Source organism: Meles meles, chromosome 3 (genome assembly GCF_922984935.1).
Source record: "Meles meles chromosome 3, mMelMel3.1 paternal haplotype, whole genome shotgun sequence".
Lineage (NCBI taxonomy): Eukaryota > Metazoa > Chordata > Mammalia > Carnivora > Mustelidae > Meles > Meles meles.
In genome coordinates this window covers 142,365,054-142,384,765 of record NC_060068.1, presented here as the reverse complement: position 1 = coordinate 142,384,765, position 19,712 = coordinate 142,365,054, and the positions used below count along the sequence as shown (strand labels likewise).

The 19,712-nt window shown below is 41.0% G+C and overlaps 1 protein-coding gene across 7 annotated transcripts in view; it reads right to left on the bottom strand.

Annotated features, from left to right (window-relative positions):
* CSNK1A1 (casein kinase 1 alpha 1) overlaps positions 1-8,428 on the bottom strand; it is a 45,765-nt gene extending 37,337 nt beyond the window's left edge. For 2 of the 7 annotated variants that reach the window (XR_006817666.1, XM_045999036.1), the window contains exons 1-2: positions 7,506-8,428; positions 6,773-6,879 (exon numbers count right to left, since the gene is read on the bottom strand). Coding sequence is in view for 5 of the 7 variants with exons in the window: in XM_045999036.1 (XP_045854992.1) it covers positions 6,773-6,879; positions 7,506-7,628 (230 nt within the window). In the remaining 2 variants the exon portion in view is untranslated. The remainder of the gene's footprint in view (positions 1-6,772; positions 6,880-7,505) is intronic. The other 5 variants (XR_006817667.1, XM_045999037.1, XM_045999039.1 and 2 more) reach the window with 5 other exon arrangements.
* Between the last annotated feature and the right edge of the window lie 11,284 nt (positions 8,429-19,712).

Sequence of the window (19,712 nt, the reverse complement as noted above, 5' to 3'; positions counted from 1 at the left end):
AAGGCGGAACTTCCTTATTATGAATCATTAGTTCCTTTTTACGCAACACTATGCCAAGAAATATAAAAGATACTTCTATCAGCAAGACATGGTTCTTTCTCCTCAAGGAATTTCCAGAATGCTTTCTTACAGGAATGCAGCTGGGACGGTTTCAAATATTGGTGTTAGATACTATCCAGAAATCAAAGCATTTGATTATATGGGATCACAGTGTACTTTCCAGTGCCATGTTTCCTGGTATAGGATTTCGTGAATTACCTCCTAATTCACAGCAGGTTAAGAAACCAGCCTTACCAAATTATAGTTCTAGAAAAGATGGGAGGTGGTGGGTGTGGGCAGGAAAGCACCATTATAACCTTGAAATATGCAACAGTAAAATGGTCCCTAACTCTGCAGCGTATCAGAATCACTTGGGGGAGGTTTTATAACACTTGATGCCTAAGGCTACCCCAAACCCATTAAATTCAAGTATGTAAGGTTAGGAGCCAAGTGTCATTTTTAAAACTACTCCATGTCATTCCAATGGGCAGCAGAGTTTGGGAACCACTGTACAGTTTGAAGACGCAGTTAAGATCTATTTAAATAACACACTGATAACAACATAGATGTTTTGGGTTTAGGCAAATTAACCACTCTGATTCTCACACTTTGTATGAAACCCCAACTTACAGGATTGTTGTAATGATTAAATTAAGGTCATGTGCAATGTCTGAAATGTCAATTCTACTTTTCTTCCTTGCACATATATGGAAAAAAGAATGTTTAGCCACACTGTATTCAACCAACTACTCACTTATTTCAGTACTATGTACTAACATTATAAATAAAAGACAACTATATATTCAAGTCATAACAAACTGTTACCATATCAGAGAATGAAGAGCCAGTTTATCCTACTGATCTCATCAATTATTTTTTTAAAGATTTTATTTATTTGAGGGGCACCTGGTTGGCTCAGTTGGTTGGTTAAACATCTGCCTTCGGCTCAGGTCATAACCCCAAGATCCTAGGATTAAGCCCCACATCAGTTCCCTGCTCTACGGGGAGCCTGCTCCTCCCTCTCCCTCTGCCTGCTGCTCCCCCTGCTTGTGCAAGCACTCTCTCTCTGATAAATAAAATCTTTAAAAAAAATTTTGAGAGAAAGCAGGGGAGAGCACAGAGGAGAGGGAGAGGCAGACTCTCAGCTGAGCAAGCAGAGAGCCTGATGCAGGGCTTGATCCCAGGACCCCAAGATCATGACATGAGCCAAAGGCAGATGCTTCACCAACTGAGCCATCCAAGGGCCCCAATTTCATCAATTTATATAATGCATTTAAAAAAAAAAATTCTTAAGGGGCGCTTAGTGGCTCAGTTGGTGAAACGTCTGCCTTTGGCTCGGGTTATGGTTCTGGAATTGAGTCCCAAGTCAGGTTCCCTGGGATCCCTGCTCTGTGGGGTACTTGCTTCTTTCTCCTCTCCCGTTTCCCCCTGCTTACTTGGGTTATCTCTGTCAAATAAATAAATAGATAAAAGCTTAAAAAAAATTTCCCAAGACCTTATGATCTTAAGAATCCCTTTCCTAAATGAAAGCTGACATTACAAATTTTAAATTTCATTCTAGGTTGAAATCTAGATGACATGCAGGCGGATCCCTAACTCTTGACTCTAATACAATGCTCCTACCATTTCCTTTTATACTGAGATCAAAATGTACTCTCCAGCTAAATCTTTTTTGTACAACACTTCCAAAGTCCCCATAAAACATACCCCACCGAGGACTTTCAGACTAGGAAAAGGCAGTATCCCTGTTCTACAAGGGAAAATGAGGCAAAGATCTCAACTGCCACTCATTGCTCACCACCCCCACCTGATTATTTTATTAGGCAAGTCGTAGAGCATACTTCATGGTGACAGAAACATTATTAACCTACAGTCTTGCATATGGACAAATCAACATCACATCCAGAAAGGAAAAAAAAAAAAAAAAAAAAAAAAACCCATGTAAGTATGATCAAAAAGACCAACTTAAAAAAAAAAAAATCTTGCCACAAAATGCAGTTTACCATGGATTAGTAGTATTCAAAAAAATAAAATATTCTTTATCTCAGTAGGGAGTGTGGGCTATACCAGTGTATACATTTGACATTTGTCAAAACTCATCTGATGGCACCATGAAAGCTATGCATTTTATTATATATAAATTACATCTCATTAAAAAAAAAACATTAAAACATGCATTAGTCCATGTCATGTGACTACTGGTCATTTAAATTTCAAGAGCCACCTCCGATTGCTTTGGGAACAAAAACAGTAACAAAACCCTTCATTTTAACCAGGTATTGACTTATATTTTGAGAACTATTAGAGGGAGGCACCTGGGTAGCTCAGTCAGTTAGGTGTCCAATTCTTGGTTTCAGTTAGGGTCATGGCTTTTGAGATTGTGAGACTGAGCCTCACAGTGGGCTTCCCACTCCACAGGGGGTCTAATGGGGATTCTCTCCCTCTGCCCCTCCCTGCTGCTCTCTCTCTAAAAGAAATGGATCTTTTTAAAAAACAAATTCATTGAAAAACTTACAAGCATCCAATTAAATAATAATACAAACAATAAGTTACTTACATTTACATAAGAGTTTTTCATTTTCTCTGAATGAGGCCAAATGCCATTAAGTGAAGGAGGCATAGTATGGCTCTGCAGCATCAAATAAAAAGGTGTGGGGTATGTGAGCAGGCATGCTGACCTTGACAGAAAGGTGAAAATGGCTGAGAAGATGAGCAGTTAGGAGACTCTAGTAACCCTTCAGAGACAGAATTCTAATTTGTGAGATACTAGATTTTATTCAGGATTCATTCAGCTCACAAATGCTACTTAAGCATCGTTACGTTATTCCATAACTAGAAATCCACTGCATGCCAATATAAAGCACCGTTAACATACTGTGTATATATATACACTACATACAGCAGATCTATAGGGTTACTCAGAGTTAAGAATCACATTTCTCATGGACCCAGTGATCTGTAATAAATACATATCCAGTGCAGATGTCATCTTTGTTCTCTGATAAAAGCATTGTAACTTATCTGCAAGATATATGCTCAGTGCCAAAAAGCTAATATTAAAATTTAAGCTGCTTTTAACACTTAAAAGTTAAGGATTAACGAGTACTTTATAAATATCTTCTATAATATTTCACATTGAGAAGGCAAAAAAATGGCTGAAAAGAAGGCAACAATTCTCCCATTCCCCCTCCCATCTTCTTTATTCATTTCCCTATAAAAATGTATTCCATTAATTTACTTCCTTCTAAATGTTAACTGGTAACTTTATCTGATGCAGATGGCATTTTTTAGAGTCTTGAGAGAGGTCTCTGTACTAAAATATAAGATTTAAAAGTAAGATCTAGACCTAACATTAAACTGTGATGAAATGCTTTCTAGCTACTATCATCCAAAAAGTAGTCTCAAAATTTCAGAGCCAGAAGTTCTGAGATCAAGTAGGCCAGTGACTAAAGTAGGGAACTCTGTTCAAATAAAACCCTACCCAAAAGCTCAGTATACAAAACTCTTTTTTAGAAGAGTAGGAAACTCTAAACCTTTCCGTCCAGTATTCTTCTTTTCTATTCCATAAGAATTAGAAAATTGGTAACATGGTAAAATCCCTTTTGCATTTAACAGATCAGCAAACTAACTGATAGGCCCAAAGAATTGTTGAAGGACTAACTGACCCAAGTTCATTGTCAATACCATATGACAGATCTAGAGCTTGCTATCATAAATGCTTCTTCAGAGATCACATTAATTCAATTCAAATTGAGCACCACAAAGATAGAGAAGGTTGTAACAGAAATACAGAGGTTTTTTAATGAGCTTCCAGAAGTCAACTGACAATTTCAGTTTCTTAACTAAACAATGTCCTCAGTTTCCTAAAAATATGGAGTCTGAACACCACCCTTACTCGGATCTCTACACTAAGTGCCATGCTTCTGCGTAACAATAGATCCCTTACCAAGTAAAGATTAGCTAGGCTATGCCGGCAGATCATTTTCAGCCCTTGTTTTAGGATATCCCAAAGTACCTTAGTAAATTCAAGAGGCTGCGGGGTGCAGGGGAGAAGATGGAGTTAAGTTTAATTGCAGCAAAATCCAAATTGTTTTTTACAAGTCATTTCTACACCCAACGCAGGGCTTGAACTCATGACCCCAGGATCAAGAGCCACATGCTCTATCAACTTAGCCAGCCAGGCACCCCAAATTTAAAATTTTTATATTTATATCCACCTAAAACAATGAATAACCCATGACTGCTTCATTTAATCTCGATAAACTAAAGTCAACTTAGTCCAGTAGTTACCAAATAAATATTTACCTGTATGCTATATAGACGTGATATGGAAATAGCGGAGAACAAACTGAAGGGACAAGATGACGTTGCCACCCAAATAAAGAATGCTTATGTAAAGTCCTTCCTACCCTTTTCACTTCAGCAGAAAAACAGTTCTCACACTTTACAACCAATGAACCACTACTGTTTCTGTGTACCATACTCTACCACTCCTAAAGCAAATTTACTCTTTCCCCACCCTCATGCAATTACTACCTTTCGCATTAGAGACTACTCCAGGAAGCCACGCTGTATTCTTGGCTGCCCTCCCCAACCCGTTCAACCAAGCTTTCTTCCTTAAAGCCTGATCCTGAAAACCCATTTCCTCTCCCAGGAAGCATTACTCTGAAAGCCAGGTTAATCTCTCTTTAGCTCCACCCACAGTTTATAACTACAACTCTCACTGCACTCAACATCTTATTATAGATGCCTATTATTTTGCTCACAAGTTAATTTCATTTATTCATGCTTATTCAGTGGATTAACTACAGCTCTTGTTGGTCTGTATCAGCACTGCCTTTAAATAAAAGCTACCAGATAAAAGGGTTTAGCACTGAAAATGCCAGATGCTTCAATGCTTTTTGAAAATTATTTCTAATACATTAAATTCAACATGATTTGTGAAATTTCTAAAACCTCCCAACAAGGATGAATTTCAAGAGCATTATGTGAAAGAAGTCAGACACAAATGACCTCATACTGTATGACTGTATTTATGTGTAATTCAAGGAAAAACTAGTGATGGAAAGCAAATCAATGAGGGCCTGGGGTGGAGAGATATGTTTAAAGGCAAAAGAAAAGACGTTTTTAATTTTTTGGCTAATGCAATGGACTTTTTACTTTGAAGGAATAAAAAGCTAGACATTTTAATAAGACTTCCATTCTTTAAAAAAAAATTTTTTTTCATTCTCCCAGAATGACATTCATTTTTCCCAGCAGCTTTTTGGGGGGTGGGATGGAGGGATAGGAATCATTTAAAATCTCCCATCATCTTGGATTTCACATTAATTTACCTTACAAAATAAACCTGGAAGTTTCTTCTAAATAATTTCTCACAACCAACAGAATATTTTATCATTCAACTTCTCCATTAAAAATATTTATCAGCACTGTACTCTGGTTGTTTCCACATCTGAATTAATATATGCAATTTAGTCCTTAACTCAAGATTTAGAAACATAACTCGAGCAGATAGAGATTACGATAACTACTGCTCCACTTAATTCTTAACTGTCTCTGGTTCTTTTTTTACAAATGTTATTTTTGTGTGTTGAAAAACTGCTTGGCTTTACAGTACATTTTAGCCCCTAATTCAAGGAAGATGCTTTCTAATCTCAAAGTCAAACTAACAACCTTTAAAGTTAACCATTTAACAAACCACAATGTTTTTATGTGGTCATCTTTTATACTGATTACTACTGCTGTGTGCCTTCACCAATATCCCATCCCCCCAAAAGTCCACAATTTCCCCTAGGAGAGGAGTTACTGAACAAGTAACTCAACAGGTTAAAGTTACTTATCACACTGTGGTTACGTGATTAATCTTTTTAATACATCAGATTTGAGTCAATTTCAACATAGTAATGGTCAAACTGCCTCTGCCATTACTCACAAAAATTTAGTACACAAGCTGAAATGCAGCCAACATTACCCTTCAAGAAAGAATAATTAACACTTTTAAATGAACTATGAAGGATTTTGCATAGTATAATTTAACAATTTCACGTCGCATCTGCTGCAGACATGACAAACAGACTGTCATTATGCCATCTCTTTCCTTGAACCCCACCGCCGCCCGCACCTTTATTCTTGGCTTTTCAAAGGTTTAATCCACTCAGAGCTGCTAAAGGGCCAATCAAGGAAGACTAACTTGTGAACCCAAGCCTAGAAAAGGGCAGGAATATGCGGTTGAGTCACGTCGTTCCGCCATTTTCTAAGCGGAGGAGGAAGACATGTTGGAACAAAAACACAACAAAAGAGCAGCCATTTCCCAAGCTACCTCCAATAGCAACCCGAACTGGCCGAACCCGGTCACTTGGCACCCTCAAATCCACTTCACTGGATAAACCTAAGAACATCAGAGGTGCCGGCGTAAAGAAAGCAGCAGACAACCCTGCCGCGCAGAGATCAAAGATGACCCGCATACTTAACTGCAAATGAAAGCCTCGAGAAGAATGACGGAAGCTACAAGGAGCAGAGTGTAACCAACTGAAATTCTAAACGAAGTTGCCAAACTAAAAATTGACTCAGTGACTGTGGTGTCTTTCGGTTCTCAGAAAACCACCAGAGCTAGTAAACCCAGGTAATTAAGATACCAAGGTCCGGATTCGGCTGGTGCTATTGCTTGCCTCTACCCATTTCCCCCAGGCCGTACTTCCCTCGGTGCACCGCCTGTGTGCTCACGGGTTCTTACCGTATGTGGGGGATGCCCACCCCACCTTGAAGAATCTTATAGAGTTTGCTCTCGTACAGCAACTGGGGATGCCTGGCCTTCTGAGATTCTAGCTTCACTGCCACTTCCTGCAGGGGAGAAAGGGGATGATGGCATCAACATCCCTAAGGATTCAATGATTCAATGTCACTTGGGAGGAGGGGAGACATTAGCAAAGCTCAAACTCGAGACTAGGAGAAGAAATAAGAGGCTCAGAAGAGAAACTCTCTTTGTAATTGTAAAACGAGGCAACCAACCTCAAAGGCCTCTTCAGGGGGTAGTGACGAAATCGGCACGTCCTCCAAGGTGCAGGAAAATGATTCACCCAGAAAACGTAATGAGAGGTTTTGAAGGAAACTGACGATCGAAATCAAGAACCCCAATGAAATAAATCCATACAGTGGGGAAACATGGGGATTAGAGAAATATGATTTTGCCGATCTCACCTTAAACGACAGCTTAAAAAGTTCGACTAAGGTCCATTTTTAACAAGCTGGGAAACTTCAGGGGTTCTCCCAACCCTTCTGTCGGGTTCTTTGCCTTTTAGGGAAAGAGAGCGGGGGAGGCTCCTAAAGCCAAGAAAACTGGCTCCCTCTCTCTGGACTCCCCTCCCCAGTACGTGCGTGTGATGGGGAAAAGCTCGAGCACTTCGGGGGTTGGGGTGGGGGGTGAGGACTGGCGCAGCGTGGTCGTGAACCCCACCCCGAGTGATTACCTCGCCGTTGGTAATGTTGATCGCCAGGTAAATGTCCCCGAAGGAGCCAGACCCGATCTTCCGTACCAGTTTATATTTCCCTCCGACAATGAATTCGGCCTTGGAGCCGCTGCTGCTCGCCATCCTGAGAGATGAAGATGGAGGCTGGGGCCAAGCCCCGACACCTCTGAGGGGGGGACGGAGGCCTCTGGGGCTCGTCCGCGGAACAAGGCTGCGGAGGAGGGCGGCAGGAAACGGAAAACGTTGGCTCTTTCAAGGCGTTACAAGGCCCAGAATCGGCCGAGGGGAACCTGATCACCGCCGCTCACTCGGGCTTCTTTTCGCCAGGCCGCAGTTTGTGAGGGGGTTCTCGCGGTTACCAGCCTGGGCCACTTGTTTCTGGGCGGCCGCCGCTGGCTCGCTTTCACGGCGACGTCGCGGGCTGGAAAAGGGGCGCGGTGGTTTAGGGCGGCGATACCGCTGCCACCACTGCCGCCGGCTCCCGCCCGGAGGACCCCTGTCACTCCGCCGACGCCGCCATCTTGTTCCTCCGGCTCCAGCCAACACAAAATGCCCCCAGTCCCCGGGAGCCGCTTCTTCACGGCGCAGAGCACTCTGGGAAAGGGATCTCGGACGCTAGCCCCGGAGGGTCGGCAACGAGAGGGAGGGCGGAACCGGATCCGTGAGAGTCGCGGCCCACGCTCCGAGCGTCACCCCGTCACCGCCCAACCACGCAGGCGTACTGCAAACCTGCTGATTGCGCAGGCGTGAGGTAGCCTCTCCTCTCCCCCGCCCGGGGCTCACTTCCACTTCCGGTTGTTGGCTGTTCGGTTCCAGCTACCTGTTAGTCAAGTCGGACCCGCCTGGTCTCTGCAAGGCCGCGCGTCTTCGGGCCGGAGAGCACGTTAGGGAGGACTCACCTTCATTCTTCGTGGAGGATGGGAACTTCTGGCTTCCTTGGGAGTTTTGACCTTTGCTCTTTAAGGCGATTTTTAACCTTTGATCTTTTTCTGGGCCACTCCCTCAGACCAGCTTGTTCCAGCCCAATTCTGTTTTGCGAGAGGCTATCGCCTCTGGTGGAGAGGAAGAGAAAAGCATCCCTGGCCGGGCTCGGTTTAGTCTTGGCTCCCGGTTTTAGCAGAGAGCAGTTGAAGTCTTAAGCATTAGGATTCCGCGCTCCACAGAGTGTAGGAGAATCGTTTTACCGGAAGGGAAAAGAGGGAAAGCAGGGATTATTCTATGCCTTTGTGTTGTTGTTCCACTGATAAATTTGGTCCCCAAGGGGGAAAAAAAAACCCTAATGCCCGATCCATTATTTTAGTAGCAGATGTCTCAACAGAATAAAATTTACAACCCTGAAAAAGCCGTAATGGAAATTATTCCCACCCACCCCACCCCCCGCAAAAAAACCTCTATAATAATCATATCTTGGTCATGTTGAAAACTGCAGTACTGATCCAAAAAACAGGGTGGAAGGAACTATTACAAAATAAAATTGATAACGTTTGAAGCAGTAAACGTTAAAAGCCTCTATACGGTAATTTTTTTTTGCTAAAGATCGATAAAAAAAATTAATCTTGACCACATTTTGCTTTACAAAATTTGACCTGAGGAAACGGCCTGGTCGTAATGATAACAAAAGAAAGCTCTGTAGTTGATGCTGTCGTCTGTAATATGAATCAAACCCCGGTGAATGAATCAAACCTCGGTTGTAAAAATTTAAACGAATCTCTCAAAATACTTTAATTAAAATGGAAGTGGAAAAAAATGTAGACTTAACTGCAATTTTGAAAGCTTATCGAATAATTAGTGGAGTTCATCCTGAGAAATTCCTCCATGTTACTCTAATGCCGACTTAAATACTTCTAATTCATAAAGCTCTCTCTAATCCAAATGTGTTGAATGTGAAAACGGATCCCCTAAGGTTTAGAATGGAGTTTTGATGCACTACCAAAACCCAGGCTGCCTGACTCCCAAATCAGCACTATTAGACATTTTCGTTTAGTGACTCTAAGGCACATTTGTCCTACTTAAAATTCTCTGCTGTTAGAGTCTGGGCTTAAAAAAAAAAAAAAAGCCAAGTGTAAGCATCTTGAAGTTCCCAGGGATAGCAGCTCTTATGCTGATTTTCTGCCACAGACTCCAAAACTTAATGCATTGACTACAAAGCTTGAGGAGTTCCCCACAGTGGGTGGGGTATACATTTAAAGGGATTTTTTTGGTGTAGTGAGGATACAGTTGCTCCATTGTGGGAGATAGGATGGGGTGGGGAGGTAGAGGTATGCATAGAATGGACTAGATTAGGGATTCTCAAAGGTATGTGTACAGAGGAGCAAGTCTAACAGTTTTACATAAAGATTTAGAAAACTATGAGCCATATAATGCATTTTTCTTCATTTATTTAATTAATTAATTTATTTATTTTTAGATTTTATTTATTCGACAGGGACAGAGAGAGAGAGAGATTGAGCGCACAAGGGAGTGGGGGCAGAGGGAGAAGCAGGCTCTCCAGTGAGCAGGGAGCTGGACCTGGGATTCAATCCCAGGATCATGACGAGTAGAAGGCAGATGCTTTAGGACTGAGCTACCCAGGTGAGACTTCATTTATTTAATTTCAAATCGTACTGTCTTCTGAGAGTTTATCGTCCTACACATGTCATTAAAGCGACCTTTTTTATAAGATGGCACTGATGATAGATGGTTACTTTATTCTTCTGTTGGTATACTTATTTGTCAAATTAAAAACTGACATTTTTATGTTTGCCCTCCTTTTTTGTTGTTGCTGTTTGCTTTGAACTTTTATAAGCTTTTGAAATCAAACCCTCTGGGACCCACCAGTCTAAATGACTTTTAGAAGTCCTTCCACCTCTGAGATTTGATGATGATTCTATGTGTATATGGGGTGAGCCTCCTCATTTTTTTCCTGCCTGTTGTAGTCACTATTCCAACACTGACAATATCCAGCAAAATGCTCCAAAATTCTGCATGAGTAGTCATACCCTTTTCAAATGTGATTTCGGTTGTCTCCATGTTAAGATTTAAAATTTGTCCCCCTCCCCCCAAAAAAAGATTTAAATTTATCAGATTTTAGAAGGGCAAAAGTTGAAGGGTGGTTAACATAGAAAATAAAGTTTTTAGGCACAGACTGTGTGCATTTTTCTACCTTTTTCTTAAAATCATGCATCATTTCTGGTAATTTTCAACCTCAGCAATTGAAGAATTACCTGTTTTTGGTGTTACTATTAAAGTTACAAATCATTCTGTACTTATTGAATCAGCAGCAGCTTTGGTGTAATGGAAGGAGTCTTCTAAAATGTGCCAAAATGCAATTCTTGGATCACATGAATTCACTAAAAATATAACCAAAAATATAGACTAAAAATTTTAGACCTTGAGGGAAACTTAGAGATCATCTGCTTCAATGATCATATTTTGAAATGCTTTGCAATGTACAGAGTGGCTTCACACATATCAGTTGTGTCCACTAGGACACAAGAGGCTTGTCCAAGATCACACCAGTCTTCATAGCAAAAAAAGAACTAGAACCCCAACCTGTAACCAAAGGAATTAGAAAAGGGAGTAGAATGGAGACTGGGGCAATCACGCCTTAGTGATTACATCTATGTTCATAGGGAGGTCAAGATGAATTGAAAACATTTTTGTAAAGCCACAGTATTTACCCAAGGAAAGTTCACTGGTAACCAGAGTGCATTTTGAGTAAGATCGTAAAGACAAGCACAACAATTATAGACAGATGCTGTAAGGAGGAAAATGAAAACAAGGATGGTCTGCCCATCTCAGAGTTGTTTGGTACAAATAAATAGAAAAAATGGAATGTCTTAGATGATGTCAAATACTGTGTTAGGTTCTTAGGTGTTGTTCCATTGTTATATTGCCTTGTGCACAATCGGGATCAGGTAAGTGAGTGAGTGAAGTACTTTAAAACAAGACCATCAGAAATGTCCTGTTGGATCAGAGTGATAATTCATTTAGTCTCTTTTCCAGTCTTTGACAGTGACAGCAATTTCTGTGTCCCTTTCTTGTCTCAACTCCTCTTTTCTCCCTCTGCACTGTTCATGAGGTTTTATAAAAGGGGGTTGCTGCACCTATGATACCTATGAAGTAGCTATCTATGATAGCTACCTACCATAGCTACTTCAGCCACATTTGAGGCAGTCTGTGAACATTTCTTACTTTCAATGGGGTCATTAGCCATAAGTTTATTTCAATTAATTTCATTCTTTGAACTTATTTATGCTTTTCACCCATGTGACTTGAAGATTCTGAAGATTGTAAGTTCCATTGTATTCTACCCAATGACTGTGTTCTTTTTCTTATAAGTGACAAATATTTGGGGCACCTGGGTGGCTCAGTTAGTTAAACCTCTGATTCTTGATTTCAGATCAGGTCATGATCTCAGCTTCATGAAATCTAGCCCGTATCAGGCTTTGTGCTGAGATTGAAGCCTGCTGAGAATTCATTCTCTGTCTCTGTCTCTGCCTCTGTCTCTGTCTCTCTCTCATTCTTCCTCTGCCTCTACCCCTACGGGTGCTCTCTAAATAAATAAATAGAGGCGCCTGGGTGGCTCAGTCAGTAAAAGTCTGCCTTCGGCTCAGGTCGTGATCCCAGGGCCCTGGGATCAAACCCATATCTGCTCCCTGCTCAGTGGAGAGCCTGCTTCTCCCTCCCCCTGCTTGTGCTCTCTCCCTCTCCCTGTCTGTCTAATAAATAAATAAATAAAATCTTTAAAAAAAAAAATCTTTAAAAATTTAAACCTTTAAAAGGATTTTATATATTTACTTGAGAGAGAGAGCACGCACAAGCACACACACAGACAAGTGGCGAGAGGTACAGAGGCAGGAAAAGCAGGCCCCCCGCTGAGCAAGGTGCCCAATGTGGGACTGGATCCCAAGATCATGGGATCATGACCCAAGCCAAAGGCAGACTCTTAACCAGCTGAGCCACCCAGGCGCCCCAAAAAACTTTAATAAATGACAGATACTCATTTGAAAAACTTAGAAAGTTTAGATAAATCATAAAAAAAATCCAAAATCTCTTAAGAGATAATCACCAAATGTTAACATTTTGCTATGTATAAATATCCAGTCTTTTCTATGCATATTGTATGTGTGTGTTAGGTGTATGTATATATATATCAAATATGTGTATACATATATTTAATTTCTTAAAATTTACAAGTAGTCATAATGCACATTCAGTTTTGCAACCTGCTTTCTTTTTTTTCCCCCCACTTAATAAATTATTGGACACAATTCCATAGATTAAAAGGAAAACCACAGACTCAAAATAGCCTCTCTTGAGTTAAGTCCCCAAGTCAATAAACCAAGGCTTAATACCTAATCTAATTGTAGTTTCAACCTCCCTCAGAAATTAAGTCTGAACCCGTCAGTCAGGAATTTTCTGATCACCGCTAAGGAGATAAACTGTCTCTTGGACCTCCTCTATCTCCCAAAGGAAGGTGAGGTAATGAGGTAATCTGTATAATAAGACCCCTTGCCCTCCCCACTCAAGGAAGGTGATCCCTTCTGAAACAATCCTTTCTTTTCTTTTGCTTGTAATTTTCTTGCCCCACCCTTGTTCCTATAAAAACCTTCCATTTTGTACAACTGCTGGAGCTGCCCTCTGCTTGCTAGATGCGATGCCGCCCAATTCGTGAGTCATTTAATAAAGCCAATTAGATCTTCATTCACTGGGTTGAATTTTGTTTGTTTTTTTGTTTTGTTTTTAAGATTTTATTTATTTATTTGACAGACTGAGATCACAAAGCAGGCAAAGAGGCAGGCAGAGAGAGAGAGAGAAAGGGAGAAGCAGGCTCCTTGCTGAGTAGAGAGCCCGATATGGGGCTCCATCCCAGGACCCTGGGATCATGACCTGAGCTGAAGGCAGAGGCTTTAACCCACTGAGCCACCCAGGCGCCCCGAATTTTGTTTTTTAACACATATAAATAAATAATATTCCAAAGACTCGTTTTTTTTTAAATTTATTTATCATGATTTTTTAAGTAGGCTCATATCCAGCCAGGGTGGAATCCAACGTAAGGTTTGAACTGACAACACCGAGAACCGAGTGTCTGGACACTTAGGACACTTAACCGACTGAGCCACCCAGGTTCCCCCAAAGAATAATTTTTTTTTAAGATTTTTTTTTGGGGGGGGAGAGAATGAGTAAGAGAGAGCACGAGACGGGGAAGGGTCAGAGGGAGCAGCAGACTCCCCAAGGAGCTGGGAGCCCGATGCGGGACTCGATCCTGGGAGTCCGGGATCATGACCTGAGTCGAAGAGAGTCGCTCAACCAACTGAGCCACCCAGGTGCCCCAAAGAATAATTTTTAATGTAAACTTACAAATATGTATTGTATTGATGGACCAACATTTGTCCAATCCCAGTTGAGTTTTCTGGTTGCTTCCCAACTTCTGCTAGTATAAACAATGCTTTAATGAATATTTATATAGCTAAATCCTTGCTCACATCTAAAATTAATTGGTTATGATATATTTCTAGAAATGCTATGGGGAGTCTTAAAACCCCTTATATCATAAAATTGTCTGTCTTGGTACAGTTTGTGATGATGAAACCCATAATCATGAGCTATCCTCTGATTTCTTATATTTATCTTTACAAATTTCAACCTTAATTTTTTTCAACTGGTCCTTAAAAGTTTGTTAGGTTTTCTTTTTTGACCACCTGTTGTCGTAAAACCTAATAAATTGAATTAGAAGATATCTTTTCATTGCAGCTCTCTAGCTCCCTTCTCCACCCATTACAAAATGTCAAGAATTTTGCAAGTCTGTGGTTTACAAGGATGTGCTCATACAATTGAAAATGGTTCTATTATGGACATAGCTAACAAGACACATTTGTTGGCCATTAGTGAAGCCAATTGTATTCTACAGATATTTAGATTTAGTTGAAGAGAGGGAAAGATTAGTTTCCAGTAAGAGAGAATGAGGTCAAAGGCCTCTCAAAATCAAGACTGGAGTTGACCAAATAGGAAAAACAGAATAATCTCATATGTTTTCACATCTCTCATATTTTGCATAAGCTCAAGTATTCCCACAAAAATAAGTGCACAAAGTCTTAGAGATGGGGAAGAATTCAAGTCATCGGTGTTCTATAACTTAAAGATTAATCTGAAATTTACTACAGATACCTTTTAAATGCTTAAATTAGGCATTTCAGTGTAACTGGTTAAATGAGAATGTGTCCTTCTTCATCTATGTAGGTAAATCATTGCCATCTACGTTTAGAGTAGTAGAGGACCCGGAAGTTTCCCTAACTTTAAGCAAAAGCCCATGGAAGCAATAATAGAGTAATGGAATTACTCTATAATTTTATTCTCAAAAAGTAGTTGGTGTGGGAGAGGAGAAAAAAGAGTAGGGTGTTTTAGGCCTAGGTTAAATCTTTTTTTAAGATTTTATTTATTTATTTATTTGTCAGATTGAGAGAGAAAGAAAGAGAGAGAGAGAGGGTACAAGCAGGCAGAGTGGCAGGCAGAGGAGGAGAGAGAAACAGCTCCCCGCCGAACAAGGAGCCAGAGAGGTAGGACTGGATCCCAGAACTTTGGGATCATAGGACTGGATCCCAGAACTTTGGGATCATGACCTGAACTGGAGGCAGTGGCTTAACCAACTGAGCCATTCAGGTGCCCTTCTTTTTTTTTTTTTTTTTTTTTTTTTAAGATTTTATTTATTTATTCAATGTTATAATCTTTTAAAAGAAAAGTCAGATTCTGGGGTGCCTGGGTGGCTCAGTGGGTTAAAGCCTCTGCCTTCGGCTCAGGTCATGATCCCAGGGTCCTGGGATCGAGCCCCGCATGGAGCCCCGCATGGAGCCCCGCAAGGAGCCCCGCATGGAGCCCCGCAAGGAGCCCCGCATGGAGCCCCGCAAGGAGCCCCGCAAGGAGCCCCGCATGGAGCCCCGCATGGAGCCCCGCATGGAGCCCCGCATGGAGCCCCGCATGGAGCCCCAGCATCGGGCTCTCCGCTCAGCAGGGAGCCTGCTTCCTCCTCTCTCTCTGCCTGCCTCTCTGCCTACTTGAATCTCTGCCTGTCAAATAAATAAATAAAATCTTTAAAAAAAAGAAGTCAGATTCCAAGGTTCTTCCTAGCTTTAAATGTATTGTGCTATTTACTGAAATGACTCCTATATTTTAAAGGAGAAGGAAATTTGCTTGTTCTTTTTCTTTTAAAGCTTCTTAAAATTCAGATAATACATAAAATTTGGATGGGTAGGTCCTTACCTGTGCTCCTTAACCCGTGTCAGGAAAATCAGATTCTCTAACAATGAGACATAGCTATAGATACGTGGATGGAAATTAGAGGAGGCTCCCAAATAAAAAAGATTGGGAAATAATCTTTTTTTTGTTTTTTCAAATTTTTTAAAATTAAAAATTTTTTTTTAATTTATAATTTTTTTAAAAACACTAATGTATTTTTTGTTTCAGGGGTACAGGTCTGTGATACATCAGTCTTACACAATTCACAGCACTCACCATAGCACCTACCCTCCCCAATGTCCATCACCCAGCTTCTGCCTCCCTCCCACCCCGCTCCCCTCCAGCAATCCTAAATTTGTTTCCTGAGATTAAGAGTCTCTTATGGTTTGTTTCCTTCCCTGGTGCCATCTTGTTTCATTGGGAAATAATCTTCTTTTTAAGGTATTTAAGAAAGGCAAAAACTGAATCTTAGTTTTAGGTATAGCTCTCACTAGTGGTAGGGGAAGGGCCTCAGTGAAGGACCTCTGTAAGTGCTGGGGTTTTTTGGTGGGTTTTTTTTTTTTGGACCTAAAAAAATCCTTACTTAGATTCTCATAGAAGAAAATCATGAAATGATTTTACTCTTCAACACAGTCTTATTCTTGGCAAGGAATAAGATTCAACAGTGAAAATCAAGCAAAGCTTGTTTCCTGTCTTCTTAAAATACTGTTTTCACTAGTCCCACCCCTTCTTCCCCTAGTAGATTTGAAATAATGCCTGAGGCTGTAACTCATTTGTCTGCAATGAACGTTCTGCAGTGTCATTAAATGCAAGGGATATGTCCAACAGGGAGGAAATTCAAATCACTGATGTTCCATGTACTCTTTGGAAACCATACTAAGGGCAGGACTTGGAAGAGATGAAATGTCTGAGTTTCCCTCAAGTTCCCCATTCCACCAGAGTTATCTCATTCTGGTCAAGTGGGTCTGACCTGGCAATATTTTGGAAATCAAATTATATTTCAAAATTTCTCTTTTAATCACACAAGTCATTCCTGGAAATGGGCTGTCATGCACCACCTTTGGGGATATTTGTGTTGGCTATTTTTATTGGGAAGAATTTTGTGCTTGGAGTTTCTGCCATTTCTTTGTCCCTTCCTTTTCTCAGCCCCTGCTCTCTTCCTCTGCATTGTTCATTGGCAAGGGCACGAGAAACTGTGCTCCCAGTGACTCATTATTACTCACTATAGTAATCTACTCTCCTTTGTGAGACTAAATTTGGAAGATGCTTGAGTTGCCATTCCTGAGGAGAGCGGGTCCTAAAACATATCCTGTTAACTCTCAACTCCCCGTGCTAATGCCAGGAAGTACTGATACCGATCATAGAAAATGGCTTAGCTGCTACATTTCATCCTGGTGAAGCCCAAGACCTCTGCAAAAGGACTTCCTGCAGTAAGCAGAGCCAGGTGCGTGATTGGACAAAAAAAGAACTCTGGATTGTAGGGCAGAGCAAGTCAAATTATATTTATATAGCATTTACAGTTTATAAAGTATTTTGTGATGCACTAACTTGAGCTTTTCATGATCCATATCAGAGCATTCATTGTTATATTTATCTTGTGAGGAAGGTGAAGCTCTGGCCTTTTACCCAACACCACCAGCCTTTGAGAACCGCCCACAATCCAAACCACTGTTCTAGGATGAATGCCTGTTCACTTTCACAGTTAGCATGACGGGTCCAAACCCCAGAGTCTGCTCTGCATCTGAATAGGCAGCAACTAGCCTTAGGTACCTCAGTAGACCCACATTTGACTGAAACCGTCCCCCTCCAGCAGGTGGGCCCAGCCCATCAATGGACCTCTCAGTGTTGAAGTTCAGCAACTTGCAACTCGAGTGCTCTATAGGTGGGGTTTCTGACTTTCAGCTGAGCCTCAGCTCCCACACTTTTGCAGGCTGACACCCATCTCCTCCATGCCCAGTAATCCCTGGCTCTCTACCTGGTGATACCTGAATTCAGCTATTTACCTCCATCCGCCTATCCCCACCAGCCATCCCTCTTAAACCACAGTTTATTTCTGCCTAATTCCTGTGTTAATTTCTTCTGCCTCTTTCCCTTTCAGTTTCTCAAGCCAACTAACTTACTTAATCTTAGCTATCTACCAGTCTTTCCAGCCCCTCCTTACTTCCTGCTGTTCCCTGAACCTGATCTGAGCTCCCATGACTGTTTCTTTTCCGTGTTCTCTATGCTAGGCGATTGATAGACCTAAGACCCTTTCTACTTAACTTCTGGCTCCTTCTAACCTACAGCAAGGTGCCCCAAGACTCAATTATTTTTATATTTTCTGTTGCTGCTTAGAATTTCAAATCCTATTGACCTTCTTAGCCTATATTTTCTCATCTCCCACTGTATCATTGATTGCCATAGCTTCTGCCCTAGTTGAAATAGGATATGTAAAAGCACTTCGTTTAAGTCATTAACCTCATACAAATATACTCTGCTGCTATTATATTAGGTAATTCAAGCCAGAGGTGACTTTTGCTAACCTTCCCCGTGGAAGGAGATATGTTGTCAGCTGAAATAGGTACTTCACAATTCTTGTCCAAAGCCAGAAATAAGAGAAGTGTAATAATTACGGTAACAAAACTGATCTCTTCATGTAGAAGATAACTTTTGACAAGGTTATCACCGGCTAAGACGTGTCACAGGAAAGAGAAATGAAATATTCTAGGCTAATCTAAAGGCCTCAGAAACTTGCTTTGAATCAACTTGAAGATACTGAGCTTTCAGATGACATCTACCCTGATTGATTTTCCAATGCTAAGATAATTACTTTTAACATTTATACGGCATTTTATATAGTAGTATTCTTACCTATGTTATCTCATGTCATTAAAAAAAAGACTTCACAGAGGAAATAATTTCATTGTTTTATTTTTTTAAAGGATTTATTTATTTATTTATTTATTTATTTGAGGGAGTGGAGGGGCAGAGGGAGAAGGAGAGAGAGAATCTCAACCAAACTGAGTCTTCGCTGAATGAGGGGCCTGGTAGAGGGCTCAATCTCATGACCTCAGAGATCCTGACCCTGATATCAGGACCAGAGCCGAAATCAAGAGACAGATGCTTAACTGACTGTGCCACCTAGGTACCCCTTCATTGTTTTACTTTTTTATTTTTATTTTTTTTTAAATAAGCTCTACACCAGCATGGGGCTTGAACTAAGGATCAAGAGTTGCATGTTCTACCGACTGAGGCAGCCAGTTGCCCCCAACTGTTCTGAATTTTTAGATAGGGCAGCTGAGGCAGATCTGTAAACCTGAGCTCTCAGTTAACTCGACCAAGTGCAATAAGCCAGGATGTCCCTTGCATTTGAACTCAGACTTTCCTGAGTCCAGAAAACCCTGCTTTTTTATATCTCCAGTCAGTGCATCTCAGAGCTTTAAAACACCCTGGGAAGGAAACTGCTTATTTATTTCCAGATTAAGAGAAGATATAAAAACAGACATTCACTTAATAGATCACAGAATAAGTCACAGAAGGGGATGGTCAAGAGCCCTTGCTGTGTCATGGTTTTCAACAGTTATACAATACTGCCACCTTGTGGATGGAGTCATTTTCTAATACTTTAGCCAACTTCTGTGGCCTAGCATAATGCATGGCCAGAATTACCCAGCAGAATCTGAACAGTCAAATGTAAAGTGCCCCGGAAAGGGCTGGAATCAGGTAGGTTAGGATGACATTTGAGGGCCTAGGCAAGTGTCAAGGGTACGTGAACCTATGGTGCTTTCTGAACAAGATCAAACCCTGCATTATTATTAACTTTGTATCCTTTTGTGGTTTTATACACAGGATAGTTGTGTCCTGTTAGATGGAAGAATGACCCTTGTTATTGTCTATTCAGAGACTCAGTATGGTTTAAGAAGATGCAGGTGGGTAACAAGTTGACAAGGGATGGACTCGTGATGATTACTTTTAGGTACCAACTTGGCTGGGTCGTGGTTTGACCAGAGATTG